This window comes from Chiloscyllium punctatum, chromosome 3 (genome assembly GCF_047496795.1).
Source record: "Chiloscyllium punctatum isolate Juve2018m chromosome 3, sChiPun1.3, whole genome shotgun sequence".
Lineage (NCBI taxonomy): Eukaryota > Metazoa > Chordata > Chondrichthyes > Orectolobiformes > Hemiscylliidae > Chiloscyllium > Chiloscyllium punctatum.
Genome location: NC_092741.1, coordinates 17,063,436 through 17,089,220, shown reverse-complemented (window position 1 = coordinate 17,089,220; position 25,785 = coordinate 17,063,436). Strand labels below are relative to the sequence as shown.

The 25,785-nt window shown below is 45.0% G+C and overlaps 2 protein-coding genes across 2 annotated transcripts in view; both read left to right on the top strand.

The window, feature by feature from the left end:
* The window catches only part of LOC140456119 (uncharacterized), a 73,689-nt gene extending 61,460 nt beyond the window's left edge, over positions 1-12,229 (top strand). The window contains exon 5 of the mRNA XM_072550709.1: positions 8,906-12,229. Within this exon, the coding sequence (XP_072406810.1) occupies positions 8,906-9,068 (163 nt within the window). The 3' untranslated portion in view covers positions 9,069-12,229. The remainder of the gene's footprint in view (positions 1-8,905) is intronic.
* yipf3 (Yip1 domain family, member 3) overlaps positions 1-25,785 on the top strand; it is a 788,655-nt gene that overhangs the window by 87,973 nt on the left and 674,897 nt on the right. The gene's annotated exons all lie outside the window — the stretch shown is intronic.

The following is a 25,785-nucleotide window of genomic DNA, read 5'->3' as shown; positions in this document are numbered from 1 at the left end:
AGAATAAAAGCCAATATCTCCACATCTCTCTATCCACCTTCACCTCTATCAACACACTGGGATGTGAATAATCAGAGTCCCAGGGAATTTCAAATGTCATCCAATCAATTTTTCCAACATCATTTCTTTACTGTGACATTTTCCTTTCAACTTCTCATTCTCACTGCCCTCTATATCTCAGTCATTTTCTAGACATTTTTTTTGTCTTGCTTCGTGTCAAACACAAGATAATAATTTCGCTTCGGTGGATTACTTCTTTGAGATTGAGCAAGAGATTGTTGCCTTAACACCATGCCACAAAGCTCTTAGGGTCATCGAGTCATAGAGATGTACAACATGGAAACAAAACCTTCGGTCCAACCCGTCCATGCCGACCAGATATTCCAACCCAATCTAGTCCCACCTGCCAGCACTAGCCCATGTCCTTCCAAACCCTTCCTATTCATATATCCATCCAAATGCCTCTTAAATGTTGCAATTGTACCAGCCTCCACCACTTCCTCTGGCAGCTCATTCCATACACGTACCACCCTCTGCGTGAAAAAGTTGTCCCTTAGATCTCTTTTATATCTTCCCTCTCTCACCCTGAACCTATGCCCTCTAGTTCTGGACTCCCCCACCCCAGGGAAAAGACTTTGCATATTTACCCTATCCATGCCCCTCATAATTTTGTAAACCTCTATAAGGTCACCCCTCAGCCTCTGACGCTCCAGGGAAAACAGTCCCAGTCTGCTCAGCCTCTCCCATAGCTCAAATCCTCCAACCCTGGCAACATCCTTGTAAATCTTTTCTGAACCCTTTCAAGTTTCACAACATCTTTCTAATAGGAAGGAGACCCGAATTGCGCACAATATTCCAACAGTGGCCTAACCAATGTCCTGTACAGCCGCAACATGACCTCCCAACCCCTGTACTCAATACTCTGACCAATAAAGGAAAGCATACCAAATGCCGTCTTCACTATCTTATCTACTTGCGACTCCACTTTCAAGGTGCTATGAACCTGAACTCCAAGGTCTCTTTGTTCAGCAACACTCCCAAGGACCTTACCATTAAGTGTACAAATCCTGCTAAGATTTGCTTTCCCAAAATGCAGAACCTCGCATTTATCTGAATTAAACTCCATCTGCCACTTCTCAGCTCATTGGCCCATCTGGTCAAGATCCTGTTGTAATTTGAGCTAACCCTCTTCGTTGTCCACTATACCTCCAATTTTGGTGTCATCTGCAAACTTACGAACTGTACCTCTTATGCTCGCATCCAAATCATTTATGTAAATGACAAAAAGTAGAGGACCCAGCACCGATCTTTGTGGCACTCCACTGGTCACAGGCCTCCAGTCTGAAAAACAACCCTCCACCACCACCTTTGAGCCAGTTCTGTATCCAAATGGCTAGGTCACCCCGTACTCCATGAGATCTAACCTTGCTCATCAGTTTCCCATGGGGAACCTTGTCAAATGCCTTACTGATGAAGTCCATATAGATCACGTCTACTGCTCTGCCCTCATCAATCCTCTTTGTTACTTCTTCAAAAAACTCAATCAAGTTTGTGAGACATGATTTCCCCCGCACAAGGCCATGTTAACTATCCTAATCAGTCCTTGCCTTTCCAAATACATGTACATCCTGTCCCTCAGGATTCCCTCCAACAATTTGCCCACCACCGAGGTCAGGCTTACTGGTCTATAGTTCCCTGGCTTGTCCTTACCACCCTTCTTAAACAGTGGCACCACGTTTGGCAACCTCCAGTCTTCCGGCACCTCACCTGTGACTATCAATGATACCAATACCTCAGCAAAAGGCCCAGCAATCACTTCTCTGGCTTCCCACAGAGTTCTCGGTACACCTGATCAGGTCCTGGGGATTTATCCACCTTTAACCATTTCAAGATATCCAGCACTGCCTCCTCTGTAATCTGGACATTGTACAAGATGTCACCATCTATTTCCCTACAGTCTATATCTTCCATATCCTTTTCCACAGGATACACTGATACAAAATATTCATTTAGTATCTCCCACATTTTGTGTGGCTCCACACAAAGGCTGACTTGCTGATCTTTGAGGGGCCCTATTCTCTCCCGAGCTACCCTTTTGTCCTTAATGTATTTGTAAAAACCCTTTGGATTCTCCTTAACTGTATTTGCCGAAGCTATCTCATGTTGTCTTTCTTGGGAAATGTACCTATCAAAACAAAATAGTGTGATGTTGAAGGTTCTGAGATGTCAGGGTGGGCATGAGCCATTCTTGACGCGGGTTGGCAGAAGGTGGCAACATTCTTAGGGCAGGAAACTGTCCGCAGCAATTTCAGCACAGCAAGATTCCACGAGCAGTCCCATGAGTAACATTCGCACAGTACCAACAAAGTATTAAACTCTCCCTATAGCCTGAGAGGAAGACAGGCACTCCTTCAGGAATTTTCAGTGATTTGAAAATCACTGTCTGACAAGATCCTTTTGTGAATCAGACCTTGTAGCAGAAAGGATATTTTTGATGGATTTGTTTTTCAAAGGATGCAGTTCTAATAGATGCAGTTCTAAATCATTAGCTCACAATTGAATGGAGGTGATCAGTGTATCGCCCACTGACTGGAGAGCTGATAAGAGCCCCACATCAGCTCTCTCAGGGAAAGCTTGCTGCATTCAGTGACCCTCAAGCACTGCTGGCTCCTGGCTGCTGAGGCACTGTACCTGAGAGGCTGAGCATCAGCACTGACTCCGAGGCTGATAGGTCTGTGATACCAGGTAGAGGATCACAGGACGGTGTCATGGGGGTGTGGAGTGGGTGAGGTGGGTCAGCAGAAAGGGCAGGTGTCGGGGTCTCTCTAACGGCCAGATCCTGGTGGTGGTTTATTTTTTATTCATTCCTGGGATGTGGCTTGTCCTATCTCTAGTTGCCCTGGAGATGGCGGTGGTGAGTTGTCCTCTTGAACTGTTGCAGTCCTGCTGTCAGGAAGGCAGTTCCAGATACTTGATCCACTGACACTGACGGCACGATGATGTATTACCAAATCAGGATTGAGTGTGGTTTGGAGGGGATCTTGCGGGCGGTGATATTTTCATGTCCTTACTGCCCCTGACCTTCTCGATGGTAGAGGGCAGAGTTTTAGGCCATAAGACCAGAAGACATAGGAGCAGAAATTAGGCCATTTGGCCCATAGCTCAGCCATTCAACCATGGCTGATAAGTTTCTCAACTCCATTATTCTGCTTTCTCATGATAACCTTTTATCCCCTTGGCAATCAAGAACCTATTGATCTCAGTCTCAAATATACTCAATGACCTGGCCTCCACAGCCTTCGGTGACAATGAATTCCATAGATTCATCATGCTCTCGCTGAAGACGTTTCTCCTCATCTCTGTTCTAAAGGATCTTCTCTTTACTCTAAAGCTGTGCCTTTGGATCCTAGTCTCTCCTGCTCATGGAAGCAACTTCCCTACATCCACATTGTCCAGGCCATTCAGTATTCTGTAAGTTTCAATTAGATCCCCCTTCATCCTTCTAAATTCCATCGAGTATCGACCCAGGGTAATAAAACATTTTTCATATGTTAAGCTTTTCATTCCTGGGACCATTCTCATTAACCTCCTCTGGACCTCTCCAAGGCCAACACATTCTTCCTGAGGTATGGGGGCCAAAGCAGCTCACATTACTCTAAATGTGGTCTGACATTTAGAGCCTCAGAAGTATATCCCTGCTTTTATATTCTAGTCCTTTCCAAATAAATGGCAACATTATATTTGCTTTCCTAACAACCTGCAAATTTACCTTCAGAGAATCCTGGACGAGAACTCCCAAGTCCCTATGCACTTCAGATTTTTTAATCTTCTACCCATTTAGAAAATAGTTTATGTCTCTGTTCTTCCGGCCAATGTGCATGATCTCACACTTTTCCAAGCTGTACACAATCTGCCACTTTATTTGCCCACTCTCTTAACTTGTCTAGATCAGTCTGCAGCCTCCCTGCCTTCTCAATGATGCCTGTCCCTCCACCTATCATTATATCATCTGCAAATTCAGCCAGAATACCTCAGTTCCTTCATCTAGATCATTAATGTATAAAGTGAAAAGTTGTAGTCCCAACACAGTGCCTTGAGGAACACTACTAGTCACTGGCTGACATCCTGAGAAGAACTCTTTTTTTCCCCACTCTCTGCTTTCTGCCAGACAGCCAATCTTCTATCCATGCTAGCACCTTGCCTCTGACACCACAGGCCCTTGTCTTACTCAGTAGCCTCCTGTGTGGCACCTTGTCAAAGGCCTTCTGGAAGTCCAAGTAGATAACATCCATTGGCTCCCCTTGGTCTAAATCGTGCATTACCTCCTCAAAGAATTCAAACAGATTTGTCAGGTGTGACCTTCTCTTGATGCAACCTTGCTGATTTTGCCCTATTTCATCATACACTTCCAAGTATTGAGAAATTTCATCCTTCACAATGGATTCCATAATCTTAACAACGATCAAGATCAGGCTAATCAGCCTGTAATTTCCCCTCTTTTGTCATACTTCCTTTTTAAATAAGGGAGTACATTAGCAATTTTCCAGTCCTCTGGGACCCTCCCTGACTCCAGTGATTCCTGGAAGATCACCATTAATGTCTCCACTATCTCTTCAGCTGTCTCTTTCTGGGGTGTGGTCCATCTGGTCCAGATTATTGCTCCCCAATCAAACATTTCAAATTTCCCAGCACCTTCTCCTTGGTGATGGCCACCATACTCACCTCTGACTCTCTGGAATTTTTGGGATGTTACTCGTGTCTTCCACCATGAAGACTGATGCAAAATACTTATTCAGTTCCTCCGCCATTTCTTTGTTCCCCATTACCACTTCTCCAGCATTGTTTTCCAGCAACCCAATGTCTATTTTGCCTCTCTTTTGCCCTTTAGGTATCTGAAGAAACTCTTGCAATCTTCTTTTATATTACTGGCTAGCTTATGGTCATATTCGATATTCTCCTTCCTTATTTCTTTTATCGTTGTCCTCTGTTGGTTTTTGTAAGCTTCCCAATTCTCTGAGTTCCCACTGCTGTTCACCGCATTGTATGCTTCCTCTTTTGCTTTTATGCTGTCCCTGACTTCTCTTGTCAGCCATGGTTGCCTCATCCTCCCTTTAGTATGCTTCTTTCTCCTCGGGATGAATTTTACTGTATCCCAGAAACTCTTGCTATTGCTGTGCCACTGCCTTTCCTGCTAGGCTCCTCTTCTAGTCCATTCTGGTCAGTTCCTCTCCACGCCTCTGTAGTTGCCTTTATTGAGCTGTAATACCGTTTCATCTGATTCCACCTTCTCCCTCTCTAATTGCAGAGTAATTTCTATCATATTATGGTCACTCCCTCCTAAGGGTTCCTTCACCTTAAGCTCCCTTATCAAGTCTGCCTCATTGCGCATCACTAAATTCAGAATTAGCTGTTCTCTAGTGGGCTCCACCACAAGCTGCTCCAAAAAGCCATCTCATAAACATTGCTCAAATTCCCTCTCTTGCAATCCACTACCAACTGATTTTCCCAGTCCACCTGCATATTGAAGTCCCCCATGATCATTGTAACCTTGCCTTTCTTATATGCCTTTTCTATCTCCTAGTGTATCGTGCGATCCACATCCTGACTACTGTTTGGAGGCCTGTGCATAAGTCCCATTCTGGTCATTTTACCTTTGTGGTTTCTCAATTCTAGACATATTATACATCATCTGACCCTGCATGGTTTCTTGCTATTGATTTAATTTCATTTCTTATTCATAGGGAAACACCATCCCCTCTGTCCATTTGCCTGTCTTTTCAATAGGATGCATATCCTTGGATATATAGCTCCCAGTCCTGATCCCTTTGCAGCCACGTCTCCGTGATGCCCACCACAGCATACCTGACAATTGTGATCTGCAACACAAGCTCATTTACCTTATTCAGTATACTGTGTGCATTTAGATATACCTTCAGTCCTGTATTTACCATCCCTCTTCTCATTGTTATTCGCTTATTTAGTGTGTTTGAAGTTTGATTCCTAACTCTTTCCGAACACTCTGTCCTATTTTGTGTTCTGGAGACTTTAATAATTGCTTCTGAGTTCTCCTTGCTTGTCATTTTTTTCATACTTTTCCATGCAGTTGAATCCACCTCCAGTGATGTTAACCTGCTGCTTTATTTCCCACTGGCCTGGATACTTCTTTGAGTTTTACCCTTCGCTTTCCCCCAACTTTCTAATTTAATGCTCTGTTGACCACCCTATTTACCTTTCTCTAGGGAATATTAGTCCCAGCTTGGTTCAGGTCGAGACCATCCCCATGGTACAGATCCCTCCTGTTCCAATACCAATGCCAGCGCCCATGAAAAGGAACCCCTCTTTCCCGCATCACTCTTTTAGCCACATGATTACTTCCTTTGTTCCTGTTTCCCTATGCCAATCTGCACGAGGCTCAGGTAGTAATCCAGAGATTATAACCCTTGAGGACCTGTTCTTTAATTTAGATCCTACTTTCTAATAATCCCTAAACTGATCCTCTTTCCTCATCCAGACAATGTTGATTGTCCCAACATGGACCACAAAAATTGGATCCTTCTCCTCCCTCTCCAATATCCTTTCAAGCCGGTCAGAGGTGGCCCTTACAGTGGCACCAGGGAGGCAACATACCATGCAGTTTTCTCTATCCTGCTTACAAAGGATGCTATCTATTCCCCTAATTCTCGAATCCCCTACAACTACCACTGCTCTTTTTGCTCCCCCCTCTTGAATGGCCTCCTCTATCACAGTGCCATGGTCAGCTGGCTCACCCTCCCCACAGCCCTGTTCCTCATCTACACAGACAGCAAGTACCTCATGCACCTTGGACAAAGTCAAGAGCTGAGGCTCATCTGTCTGAATACAGGATCCCCCTATCTGCCTCACTTGCAGTCACACACTGCTGTCCCTGTCCCTGACCAAATTTGTGATACTTAATCTACCAGGTGTGACTGCCTCCTGAAACACAACGTCCAGGTAACTCTCCCCCTCCCTGAAGTGCCGCAGTGTTTGAAGCTCACATTTCAGCTCATTAATTCTGAGCCAAAGTTCCTTGAGCAACCAACATTTGCTGCAGATGTGGTCAATGCAGCTCGCAAAGGGATCAGCCAACTCCCACATCATACAGCTACAGCACATCACCTGCCCAGCCAGCTCGACTTAATTAATTTATTAGTTAGTTATGCCATGTTATTTTTTCAAATTTGGGACAGATTCCCTACCCGCCAATCAGGTCACAGCCCTCCTGTGATATCCCTTTTTCAGTTTAATTTCAGTTACTCCATGGGTTCCTCCTGGAAGTTAATGCCAAAGGAGCAAGGTGATTCGTGACATGGTAGATGGTACACACTGTGCCACTATGCATTGGTGAAGGGAGCGAATATTGAAGGTGGTGGAAAAGGTGCCAGTCAAGTGGGCTGCAATGTCCTGGATGGTGGTGAGATTCTTGAGTGATTTTGCAGCTTTACCTATCCAAACAGGTGGTGTGTAGTCTATCACATTCCTGACCTATGCCTTGTCGGTGTGGACAGGCTTCAGTGAGTTATTACATTGTACCTTGTAGCTGGTACACATTGCTACCATAGTGTGTCAGTGTTAGAGGGAGACACAGCCAAAGCAGCTGAATTCTAGGCCTGAGCTAAGAGTGACTGCACTTGCCAATAAGGCTGTGTTGGAACAAATGTGGCTTTAAGGAGTTCGAGCAAAACTGGAATCAATGGGAACTGGGAAGAATCTCCACTGGTTGGAGACATACCTGACACGTGCTCATGAATGACCTCTCTCTTTAACAGGACTTGCTCAAACTGTGACAAATGACTTTCACACCACCTAAGTGTCAGGCAATTGTAACACAGAATCTAACCATCACCCTCTGATATTCAATGGTATAATCAGTGAATGCACCATGTCAGTGACTGCAGACACAGCATAAACATTCAACTCTTCTGCCATTTCTCAGTTCATCATTATCAATTCTCCTAAATCTGCCTGCAATTGAATCACTTTTGATATAGCCAAAATGTCATTTTGACTTATCTTTCAAGTTTTTGCAATTCATTTATGTGTTTTTGATGGATTACAGATATATTCAATTCTCCTCTTCCTGATGACTTTCTTATTTGTCCTTTATGGAAATTTCTAGAAAGAGCTTTCTCTGCAACTTTTCAAGGGCATTCATGTATTTGCTAAAATGGCCACAATGCTCAAATTGGGGCCGTTCCAGGTTTTCACGGAGGCTCGGTCGCACGGTGGCTCAGTGGTTAGCACTACTGCCTCACAACGTCAGGCACCCGGGTTTGATTCCAGCCTCAGGTGACTGTCTGTGTGGAGTCTGCATATTCTCCCAGTGTCTGCATGGGCTTCCTCTGGGTACTCTGGTTTCCTCCCACAGTCCAGAAATATGAAGATTAGGTGAAATGGTCATGCTAAATTTCCAATAGTGTTCAGGGATGTGTAGGTTGGGCGCATTAGTCAGGGGTAAATGTAGGATAATAGGTTAGGGGAATGGATCTGGGTAAGTTACTTTTCAGAGGGGTCGGTGTGGACTTGTAAGGCCAAACGGCCTGTTTCCACAATATAGGGATTCTATAAAAATGTAAGGCTTCTCTGATTCAGTGATCAATCATCTAGTTATAGGATTCCGTTTTCTTTGTTAGTCACTCTCTCACTAAAAATCTGCGCACCAAGATTTCTCCAACTGCACCCCATATAATGTTTAGAACACTTTACCTGCTATGGGACTGTCTATTCTGATCATCGATTGATTCTGTTCCTGTAATCACAATGGAGGGTTCTCAATGGGCTGAAAGACTAACTCCTATTCCTATTGTCCTGTTAATCTACTCTGATCTAGACAGGTTTTGTCATGAGGAATGAGAATTAAATGCCTATACTCTTAATTCTGTTGCAGGACATTTCATGAGAAATTTGAATGGGAAGGATATAAAGAACTGGTGCTGGACTTCTTGAAGGAACTGGAAGAAGAAAAAGGAACATTTGAATGGAGATATATTATCATTTGGTATAAAAAAGGTGGACTAACGCAAATATGGTTCACACAGGAATCAGAATGAATTTTTTCTGGTCGATTCTGTTACCATTATAATACTGAACAGTGAGATGCTGAATTCTAAAATCTATTTTATCTTCCCCAAACTACACATTGAATTAACCTAGAGTACAGTGCATAACTTGGTTCTCCTTACCTAGAGAAAGATACACCCTTATACTTACCTTCCAGTGAATGCAGTGACTGGTCATTAGACACATTATGTACATGTGCCTACATTGGGAATTTGACCAATTCCACCAGTTACATCTCTGAAATCCTGGGATCCTATTTATAAACACTGCTGTCTACTGGCAGTCAGTATTTTTATCTCAAACTAAAATTATGGCATTTGTTCTTCATTCAAAATTATTTAGCTATTTTAGCATCAACAAGGAGTATTTCATTTCCCACTTACACTTGTTGTTGCCGCTGGTTCTTTAGTCCAATGATTCCCATCAATGGCTTTATCCAAGTTGCTCACTTCATTGGCTCTGAAATTCCAATCAGGAGTCAGTCGCTGTCAGCAACACCAACTCCCCCATTCCCCCTACCTTGACAACACCTCCGTTATGACCCTGTCAGACTGGAGAAACCCCACTCAACCTGACACCCTTGTACTGGCTTGTCCTGAAACTTCCTCACCTCCCCACCAATCCCAGGAGTCTGCAGATCCCTCATCACTAACCCACTACTCCCCTTCTCTCCTATCATCACCCTGTTGGAACTGTCACCTCCCGCTACCCTGCTATCAGCAAAACGACTTTTCCCTTATCTCAGACTTGACATCCCATTTGACCCAACTCCACTAGACCCAAAAGCTGCCCTTGAACAGACACTCGCAAGTGGTGAAAACTGGCTTGGAACTGACAACCATCTGCAGCCCCCAACACCTGACAAGCCCTCGCCTCACTGACCTGAAACCCCACCCAAAGTGACCCAGTTGGAACTGACCCCTCCTTCCAGACCTGGTAGGACCACACCCCCATCCCTAAAACTCTGGACCTGACACTGCCCCTTCAATGTATCCCCACCCTCCACTCAACCCCAGAAGATCCACCCGCCCATTCCCCTCCAGTCTGGTCCCAGCAGAAATGACACTCCCCTCACCCCAGCCCAACGTCTTGACAGATCCCAAGCTTTCTCTCACTGACCTGACAATATACCCCTCCATTCCTGGCACTATTCTCCCCCACTGCCCTGGTCCCCCACCTTCCTCACCCTCTGCTAACCCACATTCCACTGAATGGCCTCACCCACCTGCCACCCTGCACATCCGCCTTCTCACCTTCTCACCAACTACAGCCCCTCCCCCTCCTGCCCATCATCCTCTCTCCTCAATTCCTTCCACTCTCACCTTCATGTGATGGTTCTCAACTGTCCTGGGACAGAGAGATCTCACTGGGGACTGTACCATCTTGTCTTTCCCCGGGTCATAAAAATGCAGGTCCACCATTCAGTGAGATCATTGCTGATTTACCCCTTCAAGTCAACTTTCCCACACTGTCCCTCGATTGGGTAATCTGTCCAATGATGTCATTGCATTCACTCTAATTCACTCTTGGGTACGGAGATCAAAACTACTGATGTCATCCACTGCTACAACTGAAGTGAGATTTATGTACTCTTCACTCGCTTTGTAATAAAGATAAGATACTATTTGTTTCTCTAATAGCTTGCTCAAACTGCCTATTAATATTCTGTGCTGATGTAGAAGGACATCCAGGTTACTCTGAATACCACCATTTCCCAACAATTCACCAATACAAAATGTTCCCCTGTTATACTATTTTCATATTTGGCTACCATCATGTTTTCCCAAATTCCATTCCATCTGGCTGCTCGTGTTCCTTTTAATATTCTTTATAATCGGGATTTCTTGTCAAATCTAAACTTTCAGCCAGTGTTTCAGATTCATTTCTAACTAACCACCTCTGTTGCGCATTGGTGACATCGGTTTAAGGTCATTTTATGGCATGTACAAAGGTTTAAATTCAATTGTATATGGGGAGCTGGATCCTTCACTGGGAAGCAGGGATTTAATTTCCTTTTCTCTAATCTTATTTGAAATGAATGCATTGTTCACGGCCTGAGACAGGGATGGTCCTGGTGATGGATTATGCTTCTGTTTAATCTCAATCATGCTGGGTCAGAAGGTTTCATGTTGATGTGGTAAGAGCACATTGACAGTGGGAGGGATTACAGAGCCTGGTTGTTTGAGATTGGTCAGTGCTGGAACTGCCCTTTGGAGTATTCCTACATGAATTGGATTTGTAAACCATCAATACTCATTGTTGTGATCCTTTTGTAATCATGTCCCACCTTCAACTGAAAGTTAGTGACACCTAAGAATCAGTCAGCTTTGAGCTGTAGTGCCTGAGGTCAGAGGTCTCACTTGTGGAACTCTGCAGCACAAGGGGAGGGGGCAGGAGAGTGGGAGCTTACATTGAGGCTCAGAACCAGCAAGGGTCAGTGAGAGGAGGAAGAGGGATGTGGACCGGAGTCTGGAGGAGGGTGAGGGCCTTGCAAACAGTAACATTGGACACACAGAGTATTCTAAATACATGAGGAATGCATCCCCAGTTACATTGTGGGTACTTTACATTTGAACTGGAACCAACAAGAATGAAGAGAGTGGAAGTGGGGGACACTATGGTTACTGCCATCAGAAACACCAGGTCAGGGTGAAAATTCCACCCTGTGTGGGCAGTAGAATATTCCCTTTTCCTGCCATTCCTGATGGTCAGACACTGGACATTGTGCTGGAAATGAGGAGAAAGGTTGTTTCTTAATCCAATTCAGCTTTACTCAGGTCAGTGCAGGTTCAGAAAACAGCTGGATCCAGGTGAGGAAGGACAAGTGGAAGATTTTGGGAACCAGGAATGAAGCAGCTTCAAACTGGTCCCTAAAATGGAGAAAGAATCCCAACGTGAAATCAGAGTCCTGAGTCTGACATTAGAATAAAATTCAGCTTCAGATCTGGTCCCACCCACCCTGAGAGCTCCCACTCACAATACAGACTGATTAAATGTGTGATTGGAGAAATTATCTATCCCAATATGATTCCTGTTAACAGGCCGTTCATTCACAGGCTTCTCGTGTGGAGGGAAGAGGCCATAGTCTTCGAGTTTGTGTTTGTCTGTGTTTTTCTGTCTGCTGGAAATGTATTCTCACTGTGAAGTAAAGAGGGTGATGCATCATAACTCTCCGTCTCCTGTTCTATTCTCACTCTGAGGGAAATCTGGGCCACTGCTCACATCACAATGTTAACATTGTATACAGCTTTCCATATTTCAGTGAAATGAATATGTTGAAGTATTGAAGATTAAAAGTAATAATTCTCCAATTTCAGAGAATGATCCCACACTAACAGAGGGCATTTGACCCACTGTGTACATGAGCTACAGGCAAAGTGTCATTGGGGATAATAAAGTCAAGGACTAACATGTGTGGCTCAAGATAGATGCGTGTGGAATAGCTATCAGTTTAGCAACACTCCAGGAGCAGTCTAACCAACACCTTGTACATAGGCCAAATGTAGGAAGAATGATCCAGATGTTGGAGAAATCCAAAACTAGGGGGTCTAAGGATAATGGGTAAGCCATTCAGGACAGAGATAAGGAAGACTTTCTTCACTTAGAATAATATGAATCTGTGGAATTCTCTCCCATTGGAAGCTGCTGAGGCCAGTTTATTAGATATATTCAAGAGGCAGCTGGATGCGGTCCTTGTGGCTGAGGAGATCAAGGAGTATGTGGCAAGGGTGGGAATGGGACATTGAGATCACATGATCAGCCAAGATCGGATTGAACGGTGGGCCAGGCTTGAAAGGCTGAGTGGCCTACTCTTGCACGTATTTTCTATGTTTCTGTGTTTCTATTACAGCATTCTTCCCAACTTTTATTCTGCATTTCTTTCATAATAAATGCTAAAATTCCATAAACTGTCGCTGCACATGAATTTCCTGAAATTCGTGCATAAGGATGCCCGGACCTCTTTGCACAAAAGCACTCTTGAAGTTTAGCTCCTGTTTGAAAATAAGTTAACTTTCTGTTCCTCCAATTAAGGTCAAAAAGTGTGGTGCCAGAAAAGCACAGCAGGTCAGGCAGCACCCGAGCAGCAGGAGAATTGATATTTCTGATAGAAGCCCTTCTCAGGAATGTTAGGAGGGAGGCAAGGGGAGGCTGAGAGATAAATAGGAGGGTGGGGATGGGGCTGGGGAGAAGGTAGCTAGGAAGGCCATAGGTGGATGCAGCTGGGGTTGATTGGGATAGGTTGGTGAGGAATTTGGAGAGGATGGAAGGAGAAGGAAGAAGAGTGGTGCTGAGTTGGATCTGGGTTAAGGTGTGGGGAGAGGAGATTTGGAAAACGAGTGAAGTCAATGTTGATGCCATGTGGTTGAAGGGTCCCAAGGCAGAAGATAAGGCATTCTTCCTCCAGTTGGTGGTTGGCTTTGATGTGGTGGTGGAGGAGGCCCAGGACTTGCATGTGTTTGGTGGAGTGGGAGGGGGAAGTTGAAGTGGTCAGCCACAAGGCTGTGGGGGTATTTGGTGTGTGTCCCCCAGTGTTGTTTCCTAAAATGCTGCATAAGGTGGCATCCTATCTCCCCAATGTAAAGGAGACCACATTGAGAGCAACGGACACAGTCAATGAGGCGGGTGGACGTGCAGGAAAATCTCTTATCAGATGTGAAAAGATCCTCTGGGGTCTTGGACAGAGGTGAGGGGGGTGGTGTGGGCACAGGTTTTACACTTCGTGCAGTAGCAAGGGAACGAGCTGGGTGGGGAGGGTGGCTTGGTGGGAGGCGTGAACCTAACAAGGGAGTCATGGAGGGAACAGTCTCTGCAAAATGCAGATAGGGGTGGGGAGGGAAATTTAACACTGGTAATGGGGTCTGATTGTGAAAACAGAACTGGCAGAAGATAATGCGCTGTATCCAAAAATTAGTGGGGTGGAAGGTGAGGATCAGGGAGGTTCTATCATTGTTGTGGACGGAGGAGTGGAGTTGAAGGTGGAGGCACACCAAGTGGAGGAGGTGCGCTGGAGGGTATCATTGGCACGTGGGAAGGAAAATTGCTGTCCTTGAAATAGGAGGTCATCTGGGATGTCTAGGATTGGGACTGCTCCTCCTAGGAGCAGATACATTGAAGGTGGATGAATTGGGAGTAAGGGATCACATTTTTACAGGACGGGGAGGGGGCGGGGTGAAGAGGGAGGAGGCATAGTCAATATAGCTTAAGTTGGTGGTTTGAACAGATATCTGTGTTGATTCAGTTGCTGGAGATAGAGATGGAGAGGTCCAGGAAGGGAAGGACCTGTCAGAGATGGTCCATTTGACCTTAGGGTCAGGATGGAAGGTGTTTGTGAAGTTGATGAACTATTCAACCTCTTTGTGGGGGTATGGGGCGGCATCAATATAGTCATCAATGTAGCGGATGGAAAAGGTGTTCGTGTAACTGTGGAAGATGGACTGCCCCACCTATCCTCTGGAGAGGTAGGCATAGCTGGGGCCTATGCAGGTGCTCAGTGATACACCTTTGGTCTGAAGGAAGTGGGAGGATTCGAAGGAGAACTGGTTGGGTCAGCATTATGGCTCAGTGGTTAGCACTACTGCCTCACACCGCCAGGGACCTGGGTTCAATTCTTGCCTCGAGTAACTGTCTGGAGTTTGCACATTCTGCCAGTGTCTGTGTGTGTTTCCTCCGGGTGCTCCGGTTTCCTCTCACAGTCGAAAGATGTGCAGGTCAGGTGAATTGGCTATGCTAAATTGCCCATAGTGTTAGGTGCATTAGTCAGAGGGAAATACAGGGTGGAGAATGGGTGTGGGTAGGTTACTCTTTGGAGGGTTCGGTATGGACTTGTTAGGCTGAAGGGCCTGTTTCCATACTGTAGAGAATCTAATCTAATCTTGTTGAGGGTGAGGACCAGTTCCGCCAATTGAAAGTGCGTCAGTGGAAGGGTACTAATTGAGTCAGTGGGACAGGAAGAAATGGAGTGCTTGGAGGCTTTTTCCATGGCAGACCCTGTGCAGGCCTTTTAACCTCCCTCGACCTCAACCAGCCAAAGGACTTAGAAGTCTCTAAAACCAGCAGCAGACAAACTGAAAAGCAATAAGAGGGGAGAAGATGAAAAACGAAGGTAAGCTAGCTACTAATATAAATGATTTGGAGATGCCAGTGTTGGACTGGGGTGTACAAAGTTAAAAATCACAACACAGGTTATAGTCCTACAGGCTTAATTAGAAGCACGAGCTTTCGGACACTGCTCTTTCATCAGGTGGTTGTGGAGGACACAATTGTAAGACAGAATTTTGGCAAAAATTTACAGTGTGATGTAACCGAAATTATACATTGAAAAATACCTTGTTTGTTAAATCTCTCATATGTTAGAATGACCATGATAGTTTCACTTCTTTCATATGTAAATCCCAAAACTTTTTTTTAAGTTACATTCTCAGGTTAACTACAACAATTGGTGCCAGCCCAGATAAGATGTTAAGATGTTGAAGGTATGAGCCCCGTGTTCTGTTGTCTGTGCCCTGTTTCAACTGCTTCTAATCTAAAAAGTTAGTTAACAGAGTCTCACATGGATTCATGCAGTTTTTGAGCAAAGTACAATGCAAATTCACCCCACATACGTATATGTGTATGTGGGTTTGTGTGTGTATATATATCGTGTACGTGTGTGTGTGTGCGTAAAGGGGTCCAAGTCTGTGGGATGTTGCATTTTGCAAATGCAAATTAGGGCAGGATTTATACACTCAATGGTAGGGTCCTGGGGAGTGTTGCCGAACAAAGTGACGTTGGGATGCCAGTTCATAATCCCTTGAAGGTGGAGTCACAAGTGAACAGGGTAGTGAAGAAGGCATTTGGTACACTTACCTATATTGGTCAGTGCATTGAGTACAGGAGTTGGGATGCCCTGTTCTTGCTGCACAGGGCATTAGTTCGGCTACTTTTGGAATACTGTATTCAATTCCAGTCTCCCTGTTATTGGGAAAATGTTGTTAGGCTTGAAAGGGTGCAGAGAAAATTCACAAGATTGTTGCTGGGGTTAGAGGGTTTGAGCTATAGGAATTTGCTGAATAGGCTGAGGCTATTTTTCCTGCAGCGACAGAAGCTGAGGGGTGACCTTATAGAGGTTTATTAGAGGGACATGGGTACAGCGAATAGCCAAGGTCATTTTCTCATGATTGGGGAGTCTAAAACTTGAGGGCATAGATTTAAGGCAAGAGGGGAACGATATAAAAGGAACCTTGAGACAGCTTTGTCATGCAGAGGGTGGTGCGTGTATGGAATGAGCTGCCAGAGGAAGTGGTGGAGACTAGTACAATTATAACATTTAAAAGGCATCTGGGTGGATACAGGAATAGGAAGGGTTCAGACGGATATGGGTTAAAATGGGACTAGATTAATTTGGGATACCTGGTTGGCATGGACGCATTGAGCTGAAGAGTTTTCTTCTGGGCTGTACAACTCTGATTCTATGAATAGGCTGCTTTATCTTGATGGTGTCAAGCCTAATAAGTGCTCTTGGAACTGCACCCATCCAGGTAATGGGGAGTATTCTGAGAGTGAGAGAGAGTGAGAGAAAAGCAGCAAGGTGTTATCTTGATTGGATATTGGCTTTTATATTCTGTGACTACATGGGGAGTGACAGAAGACTCTAGTGGGTTTATAAATAGGTTCTACTTCAGTTTGTCAGAGAATGTATAAGCTCTAGTTTGTTAAAAAGCATACAAGAAATACGTGCAATATTTAATACTTTATTAAAGTATCTCGTGAAGTTAAGAAGATTGACTCTACAGCAACCAGCGATTGCTGGACTAAAACAGCAGCTGATTGCCAGATTCAAACAGGCATCAGCATATCACCCGCCTGACTTGTGCCTGGTGGTTGGTGGCCAGCTTTTGGGATGTCAAGAGGTGAGTTATTCATTGCAGTACTGCAGAGTCTCTAGCCTGCTCTTGCAGTCACTGTTTGCGTGGTGAGTCCAGTTGAGTTTCTGTTTAATGATAACCCCTGGTACATTCATAATGGGGGATATAGTGATTATATTACCACTGATTGTCAGGGGGCGTTGGATCGATTTTCTCTTCATGGAGATGGTCATTGCTTGGCATTTCTGTGGTGTAAATATTACTTGACATTCATCAGCCCAAGCCTCAAAATCTTGTTGTGTTTTAACATGGACAGCTTCAGTAAGATTAGATTAGATTACTTACAGTGTAGAAACAGGCCCTGCAACCCAACAAGTCCACACCGACCCTCCGAAGAGCAACCCACCCAGACCCATTCCTCCTAGATTTACCCTTTCACCTAACCCTATGGGCAATTTAGCATGGCCAATTCACCTGTACATGTTTTGGATTGTGGGAGGAAACCAGAGCAAACCCACACAATAACGGGGAGCAAATGCAAACTCCACATAGACAGTTGTCTGAGACAGGAATTGAACCTGGGTCTCTGGCGCTGTGAGGCAACAGTGCTAACCACTGTACCACCATGCCATCCACCCAGTAACTAGGAGAAAATGAAGACTGCAGATGCAGGACAGTCAGCGTTGAAAAGCGTGGTGCTGGAAAAGCACAGCAGGTCAGGCAGCATCTGAGGAGAGTTGAAGTTTTGGGCATAATCCCTTCATCAGGAATGTCTGATATAGCTTCAGTATCTGAAGAGTGCTCAATCGGTGCTGAACATTGCTCAATCGGTGAGCATCCCCACTTCTGACTGAAGCAGCTCAATTTGTTGGGATGTAGGATACTGCCCTGATAAACTCCTGTAGAGATGTGCCAGAGCTGACACGATTGATCTCAACAACCACAGCCATCTTCCTAAGTTCCAGGTAAGGCTCCAACTAGTCAAGCGTTTGACCTGATACCAAAGGATTCCAGTTTGACACGTGCTCCTTGATGCCACACTTGGTTGAATGCAGCCTTGAGTCTGTTTGATTTATTGTTATCACGTACTGAGATACAGTGAAGAGTGTTGTTCTGCATGCTATAGAGACAGATCATGCCATACAAGTACATGAGAGTAACAGAACAGAGTGTACAATACAGTGTTCTACAGATGGAGTCAATGGATGGAAGGCTGGTTTGCGTGATGGTCTGGGCTATGTTCACGAGTCTCTGTAGTTTCTTGCAGTGTTAGGAAGAGCAGTAGCCATACAATGTTGTGATGCATCACTCTCACCTCACATGTGGTGAGTTAGCTATTACTGAGTAGGTGCTGCTTGATTGCACTGTTGATGACACTGATGATTGAGAACAGACTGATGGGACTGTAATAGGCTGGTTTGGATTTGTCCTGCTTTTTCTTTTGTACAGAACATACCTGGGCAATTTTCCACACTGTTTTGAACAGATTCTAGTATTGTATTGCATTAAAAGAGCTTGCCGAGGGGAGTGGCAAGTTATGGTGCACAAGCCTTCAGAAATATTGCCACAATGTTATCAGGGCCCATAGCATTTGCAGCATCCGATGCCTCCAACCATTTCTTGATATCACGTGGAGTGAATCGAATTGACTGAAGGCTGGTATCTTGGGACCATAGGTGGAGGCCAAGATGGATGATCCATGTGCACTTCTGGTTGAAGTCTGCTGCAAATATTTCAGCTTTATCTTTTGCACTGAAGTATTGGGTTATTCCACCATTGAGGATGGGGCACTTCTGCAGCCTCTTCCTTCAGTGAACTGTTTAATTGTTCAATACAATTCATGACTGAATGTGGCAGGACAGCAGATCTTAAATCTGATCTGTTTGCTATGGGATTGCTATATTCTATCAATCACATGCAGCTTATGCTGTTTGACACACAAGTAGTCCTGTTTAGGAGCTTCACCAGGTTGAGACCTCATTTTTCAGTATGCCTGATGCTGCTCCTGGCATGCCCTTTTGCACTCTACGTTGAACCAGGGTTGATTCCCTGGTTTGATGGGGAATAAGCTGGACTATGAGGTTGTAGATTATGCTGGAGTCCAACTCTACTGCTGCTGATGCCGCATGGATACCCAGACTTAAGTTGCTAGATCTATTTGAAGTTCGTCCTATTTAGCACGGCGATAGGCAGGACTTCATCTCTGCAAGGACTGCGTGGTGGTCACTCTTACTGATACTGTCATTGACTGACGCAAATTGGCAAGGAGGTGGTCAAGTATTTTTTTTTGTTCTTGTTGGTTGCCTCATCACCTGCTGCAGTCCCAGTCTAGCAGATATATCCTCTGGACACAACCAACTCGATCCATAGTGCTGCTGCTGAGCCACTCCTGATGATGGATACTGAAATCCCTACACAGAGGACATTTTGCAACTTTGCCACCCTCATAACTTCCCCAAGTGTTGTTCAACATGGAAGAGCACTGATTCATCAGCTGATGTGATAATCCACATGAGATTGCCTTATTCCATCCACATTATTCTAAGATGTGGCAGAGTAGGACCTTTCAGCAGGAGCCCATCCACTCGGTCTATTTCTAGCTCATATCTTTCTTCTTTTTGATTCCTCGCTTGGCGTTTCCTTTCTTCATCCCTGGTCTCAGCATGGACCTGGCAAAGTGCCTGTGGTGATGCCATGGCAGCAAATGCCAGGTTTCTCAGCAGCCCCTGGCATCCTCTAAGCCAGGCACTGTCTCAGCTGGGTCTCTTGGCGGTGCATAGTGGTATCTTGGCCTGATGTGGCGATATCTCAGTGTAGGAGTGGGTCCTGACCGGGCATGTTCTGGAGCCACTGAGGGAGATCAAGAAGTCGGCAGCTTCAGCAGCAGTAGAGACGACATAGTGGCCCAACCCAGGGAGAGTGAGCAATGATGGAGTATGTGTGGTGGCGACATTGAGATCAGGCAGCTAAGATCTCCTGGAAAGCAAGATACATGGAGGACTCAAGAAAGACCACTGAAGCTTTAACATATTTCCTTTATTATTTAGTTAAGAAGGACTTTAATGCCACTGCTACCTTATTTCTTTATTTTTCTACTTATTTTATGAAGGTAATGTTTTACTTTTCAAGTGCTTCTCTTACTACTTTGTACCTAGATACCTTTGCACCTAGATACCTTTGCACCTAAGATGGCACCGTCTGGTGACATTACACACATTTCACTATACTCCTGGAATACACATGACAACAAAGTCTAAATTTTGCTATTTTAATCTGAAGCCATGAGACGTCATGGGGTCTAGAGTCAATGTTGAGGACTCCCAAGGCAACTTGCTCCTGACTGTATGTGACTGTGCTGCCATTTCTGCTGGGTCTGCCCTGCCCGTGGTACAGCATATACGCAGGGATGGTGATGTCTGGGACATTGTCTGAGAGGTATGATTCAGTGAGTATGACTACGTCAGGCTGTTGCTTGCCATGAGATAGCTCTCTCAATTTTGACACAAACGGCCAGATGTTAGTAAGATGTTGCAGGTTGATAGGTCTATTTTGCGGTTGCTGTTTTGACGTGGTCCATCTAATTTTATTTCATTTCTGAGACTTTGCAGCGATTTATACAACGGAGTAGCTTGCTGGGTCATTCCAGAAGGTTGAGAGACTGAACCACATTGCTGAGAGTCTGGACTCACATCCAGGCCAGACCAGGTGAGGATGGCAGATTTCCTTTCCTGAAGGACATAGGTAAGCCAGATAGGTCACAGGATCGTTCAGTTATTCCCTTTTCCTTATAGAAGTAAAAGGTTTCAGATTTCAATTGATTCCACAGCTGGAATGCTGATATATAAACACATAGTTCAGGCAGCTGGCTGAATTGACAGTAACCAGAGTAGTTTAAATGCCTAGTAATCTTGTACACAGAGTTGAATTCAACAACATGATGCAGAAGGCTAACCTCATGAAGCTACAAGATTAATCACAAGAACAAGCAGACTCTAGAGGAGAGGTTCAGGCAACATCTAGAGAGAGGGGAGGTAAATATGACGAGTACCAGTCAATCTCTCTCTTAGGAATCTACAGCAGACGTATTTTACTTTAAGTATTACCAGTACTGCCTGTGTGCATTTCAACAAATAAATGTATGATGATTTCTTGACTGGGAAGAGTTCTGCTTCAGAAATCTGAGTTATAACTCTCAATGCTTTAGCAACATAAATGATCGTAACATGTGCCTGAGAATCCTGAGATTGTTCCATACAATAGTCAACTACAACATTTGGCCTGCGAACAGGGTACTCTATCAGAATATTGGAAGCACTCTGCAAAAGCCAGAAAATATTTCATTTCCCACCTGAAGTTTGTTCCCAGGATTCCTGTGCTAGCTAGTTATACGTCAAAAGAATCAGAAAGGAGTACTTAGGACAGGAGGTACTAGGGAAGCCCACAGAGGCTACTCCACATTTGACCAAAAAAAAAAAGGCACTAGGGCCAGGAAAGTGAAGGATGATCACAGGGTACACAAAATCTGCACTGGAAAAGCCACACAAGACCCAAGAGTTCAGGAGCCAGATTCCATAAGACAGTAATCATGCTGGAAATGACCATCTGTGCTGGATGAAGCTGCGCAGGGGCGGTCAATGAGACAAAATCCATGCTGGAAGAATGTGTGTAGGGGCTGAAGAAGGACCATGCTGGTGGGGTCCGCACTGAGAATGAAGTGAACTTTTAAAAACGCAGTCAGTGAGGGGAATAAGTAATAGGCTGTAAAATTTGATTGAATGGCAGAGGGTCCCATCACCAGGTTTATAGTAGAACAGTGAAAATTGATGAAAGGAACATTGAGAGAATCAGTTAGTTCAGAAGAAGAATAGAAGAGAAAGTGACCATGACCACTTTATGTTTACAGTTGTGTATGAGAGTCAATACTACTATAAGAAACAGAGTCAGGGGCTGCAGCACATGTTGATAAGGATAAGGTAGAAACAGCTGAAAAAATGGGCAGTCCACAATGAAACATAACCTACACTGCATGAAGGTGGGAACTCAGCCGATAGTTAAAAAAGGACTTATTGAAAATTATGGCGTTTTTCACACGACAGAGATGCAAAGTTGGTTGAACAATGAATTTCAAACTTTTGGAAATGGAGTGAACTGTATTTTTGAATCTAATTTGTAAACAAGTGTTTATGCTTTACAATCTCATTTTGTTCTCAAAGTATCTCCTCCTCACCAGGGGGTGGTTGGGAAGGTAAATTCATCCTTTAATAACATACCTCATGGAATCAATGGGCAGGAGTGGTGACAACAAGGACCAGGACGACTGGGAAGGTAAATTTAAGGATTAATTTACCTTCGCGGCAGCCGCGGTCCTTGCTCTCACCACTCCCTCTGTAAAGAAAAGGAGGTTGCTGATCCCACAAGGTATTTTTGAAAGAAGTAAAAACTTATCTTGTGAATAGGTGGAGTGCACACTGAGCAGTAGCAGTCATGGGACTGCTGAGTAAGTGAGGTGGGTGGTTGCTTCGTATCCTCCCATCCATCCTCCTCCTCTAACCAAAATATGGTTAGATTACTAGGAATTTTTTGAAAAGTCTCTTTGGGAATTCAGAACAGTGGGAATGGACATTAGGCCAGTTGCATGTGCTTCCTGTAGGATGTGGGAGCTAAGGGACACCACTACTGTCCATACTGAAAGTGTACCCAAAGCCACCTCCTTGGAAACTGCATTAGGGAACTGGAGCTGGACGAACTTCAGATCATTCAGGATGCAAAAGAGGGAGGTAACAGAGTGGAGTTATAGGGAGGTAGTCTGGCCTCAGGTACAGGAAAAGGTAGATGGGTTTTTACAGTCAGGGACAGAAAGGGAACATGTAGACAGCGCAGGAATCCCCTGTGGCCGTTCCCTCAATAATAAGTGCACCATTTTGGATACTGTTGTTAGGGGAACGACCTACCAGGGAAAGCCATAGTGGCCAGGTATCTGGCACCAAGCATGGGAGTGGGTGGGGGTTGGTGAGATAGAAAAGTGCTAGTGGTAGGAGACTCAATAGTTAGAGGAACAGACAGGACATTCTGTGATCACAGAAGGTACGTAGCCTTCCTGGTCCAAGGTCTGAAGGGGGAGGTTGAGCAACAAGAAATTGTGGTGTACATTGGCAGCAATGATATAGATTCTAGACTAGAGTGGTACTGGAAAAGCACAGCAGTTCAGGCAGCATCTGAGGAGCAGGGGGGAAAAGAAAACGACGTTTTGGGCAAAAGCCCTTAATAAGGAATAGAGGCAGTGTGCCTGCAGGGTGGAGAGATATATGAGAGGAGGGTGGGGGTGGGGAGAAAGAAGATGATTTAGGGAACACCTCTGGGACACCTGCACCAATCAACCACACCGCCCTGTGGCCCAACATTTCAATTCCCCCTCCCACTCAGCCGAGGACAGGGAGGTCCTGGGCCTCCTTCACCACCACTCCCTCACCACCCAACCCCTGGAGGAAGAACGCCTCATCTTCCACCTCGGAACATTTCAACCCCAGGGCATCAATGTGGACTTCACCAGTTTCCTCATTTCCCCTTCCCCCACCTCACCCCAGTTCCAAACTTCCAGTTCAGCACTGTCCCCATGACTTGTCCTACCTGCCTATCTTCTTTTCCACCTATCCACTCCACCCTCCTCTCTGACCTGTCACCGCCATCCCCACCCCCATTCACCTATTGTACTTTATGTTACTTTTTCCCCACCCCCACCCTCCTCTCACTTATCTCTCCACCCTGCAGGCACTCTATTCCTGATGAAGGGCTTTTGCCTGAAACATCGATTTTCCTGCTCCTCGGATGCTGCCTGAACTGTTGTGCTTTTCCAGCACCACTCTAATCTAGAAGAATCTGGTTTCCAGCACCTGCAGTCTTTGTTTTCACCAATGATATACCCAGGAAGAGGGATGATGATCTAAAAAGTGACTTGAGGGAGTTAGGTTGGAAGCGAAAAAGCAGGACGAGCAAAGTAGTAATCTCAGGATTACTTCTGGTGCCACATGCTAGCAAGGCAAGGAACAGAGAGCGAGTGCAGCACAGGGCTGGGGAAGGAGGGAGGGCTTCAGATGCATAGATCATTGGGGTATTTTCTGGAGAAGGTGGAAACTGTACATGAAGGATGGGCTGCACTTAAACTGGAGGGACATCAATTTCATGGTGGGGGGGTAGGAAGAGGAGATTTACTAGCACTCTTAAGGAGGTTTAAATTAGTTTGGCAGAGAGATAGGAATCAGAGCTATAAATCAGAGAAGAGGGTAGCTGTTTAAAGGGCAAAAATAGGATGCAGAGTCTGTCAGCAAGGATACACAGTTGATAAGTCAAAGGGATGCATTAAGTTGTGTTTGTTTCAATGCAAGGAGGTCAGGAATAGGAGTGATGAACTTAGAGCATACATCAGTACTTGAAACTACAATGTTGTGGCCATAACGGAGACATGGATTTCACAGGAGCAGGAATGGTTGCTGGACGTTCCAAGGTTTAGATCTTTTTAAAAGAGCAGGGAGTAAAAGAGGAGGGGGAGTAGCATTATTAATTAGAGGGTACTAGGCAATAAGCCAGGCCTAGTGTCAGATCTCTCTGTGGGAGAGTATTTTAGTAACTGCCTCACCTTTACATAACCACAGAGAGGGATAGTAACAGACCAGATGGGAAGGTATATAATTGGGGGAGGGGAAATTATACCACTATTAGACAGGAACTGTGGAGTAGAAATTGGGAACAATCATTTCCTGTAGAAACAACAACAGAAGTTTGGAAGCTGTTTAAGGAGCACTTGTTGCGAGTGTTGGATAACTTTATCCCCATGAGACAGGGAAGGAAGGGAAGGTGAAGGAGCCTTGGTTGACAAGAGCAGAGGAGCTTCTCATCAAAAGGAAGGAAGCTTACTTATGACTGAGGAAGCATGGATCTGGTACAGCTTTAGAAGAATATAGGGTAGCTAGGGAAAAACAAACACAAATGGACTGAGGAGAGTTAGGAGGGGGCACAAGAAAGCCCCGTACTTGGCAGCACGGTGGCCGAGTGGTTAGCACTACTGCCTCAGAGCACCACGGACCCGGGTTCAATTCCCACATCAGGCAACTGTCTGTGTGGAGTTTGCACATTCTCAGTGTTTGTGCGAGTTTCCTCCGGGTGCTCCGGTTTCCTCCCACAGTCCAAAGATGTGCAGGTCAAGTGAATTGGCTATGCTAAATTGCCTGTAGTGTTAGGTGGGTCGCACTTCAGTGGGTCGGTGTGGACTTGTTGGGCCGAAGGGCCTGTTTCCACACTAAGTATTCTAATAGATAGGGGAAAGGGTCTGGGTGGGTTACTGTTTGGACAGTCGTCTGGACTTGTTGGGCCACTTGTAGGGAATCTAATCTAAAAAGCCTTGGTGGGAAGGATTAGTGAAAACCCAAAAGGTATTCTACATGTATGTGAGGAATAAGAGAACGATCAGAGAGAAGTAGAGCCGATCGGGGGTAGTGGAGGGAACTTGTGCCTCGAGTCTGAGGAAGTAGGGGAGGCCCTAAATGAGCTTTCTGCTTCCTTATTCACTAGAGGAATCTTGTTGATAATGAGAACACGGTGGACAAATTGATATTAAGGAAGTGCCTACCTGGAAATTCTGGGAAGTGTTGAGATAGATACCTGCCCAGAGATGGACCAGATATATCCAAGGTTACTACAGGAAGTGAGGATTGAGATGGCTGTGCTTCTGGCAATGAACTTTGCATCCTCACTCTCCACAGGATTAGTACTGGCTGACTGGAGGGACGAGAATGTTGTTTCTCTGTTTAAAAGGAAGGGAACGGAAATTCCTGGGAATTACAAATTACTCAGATTTATGTCTGCAAGG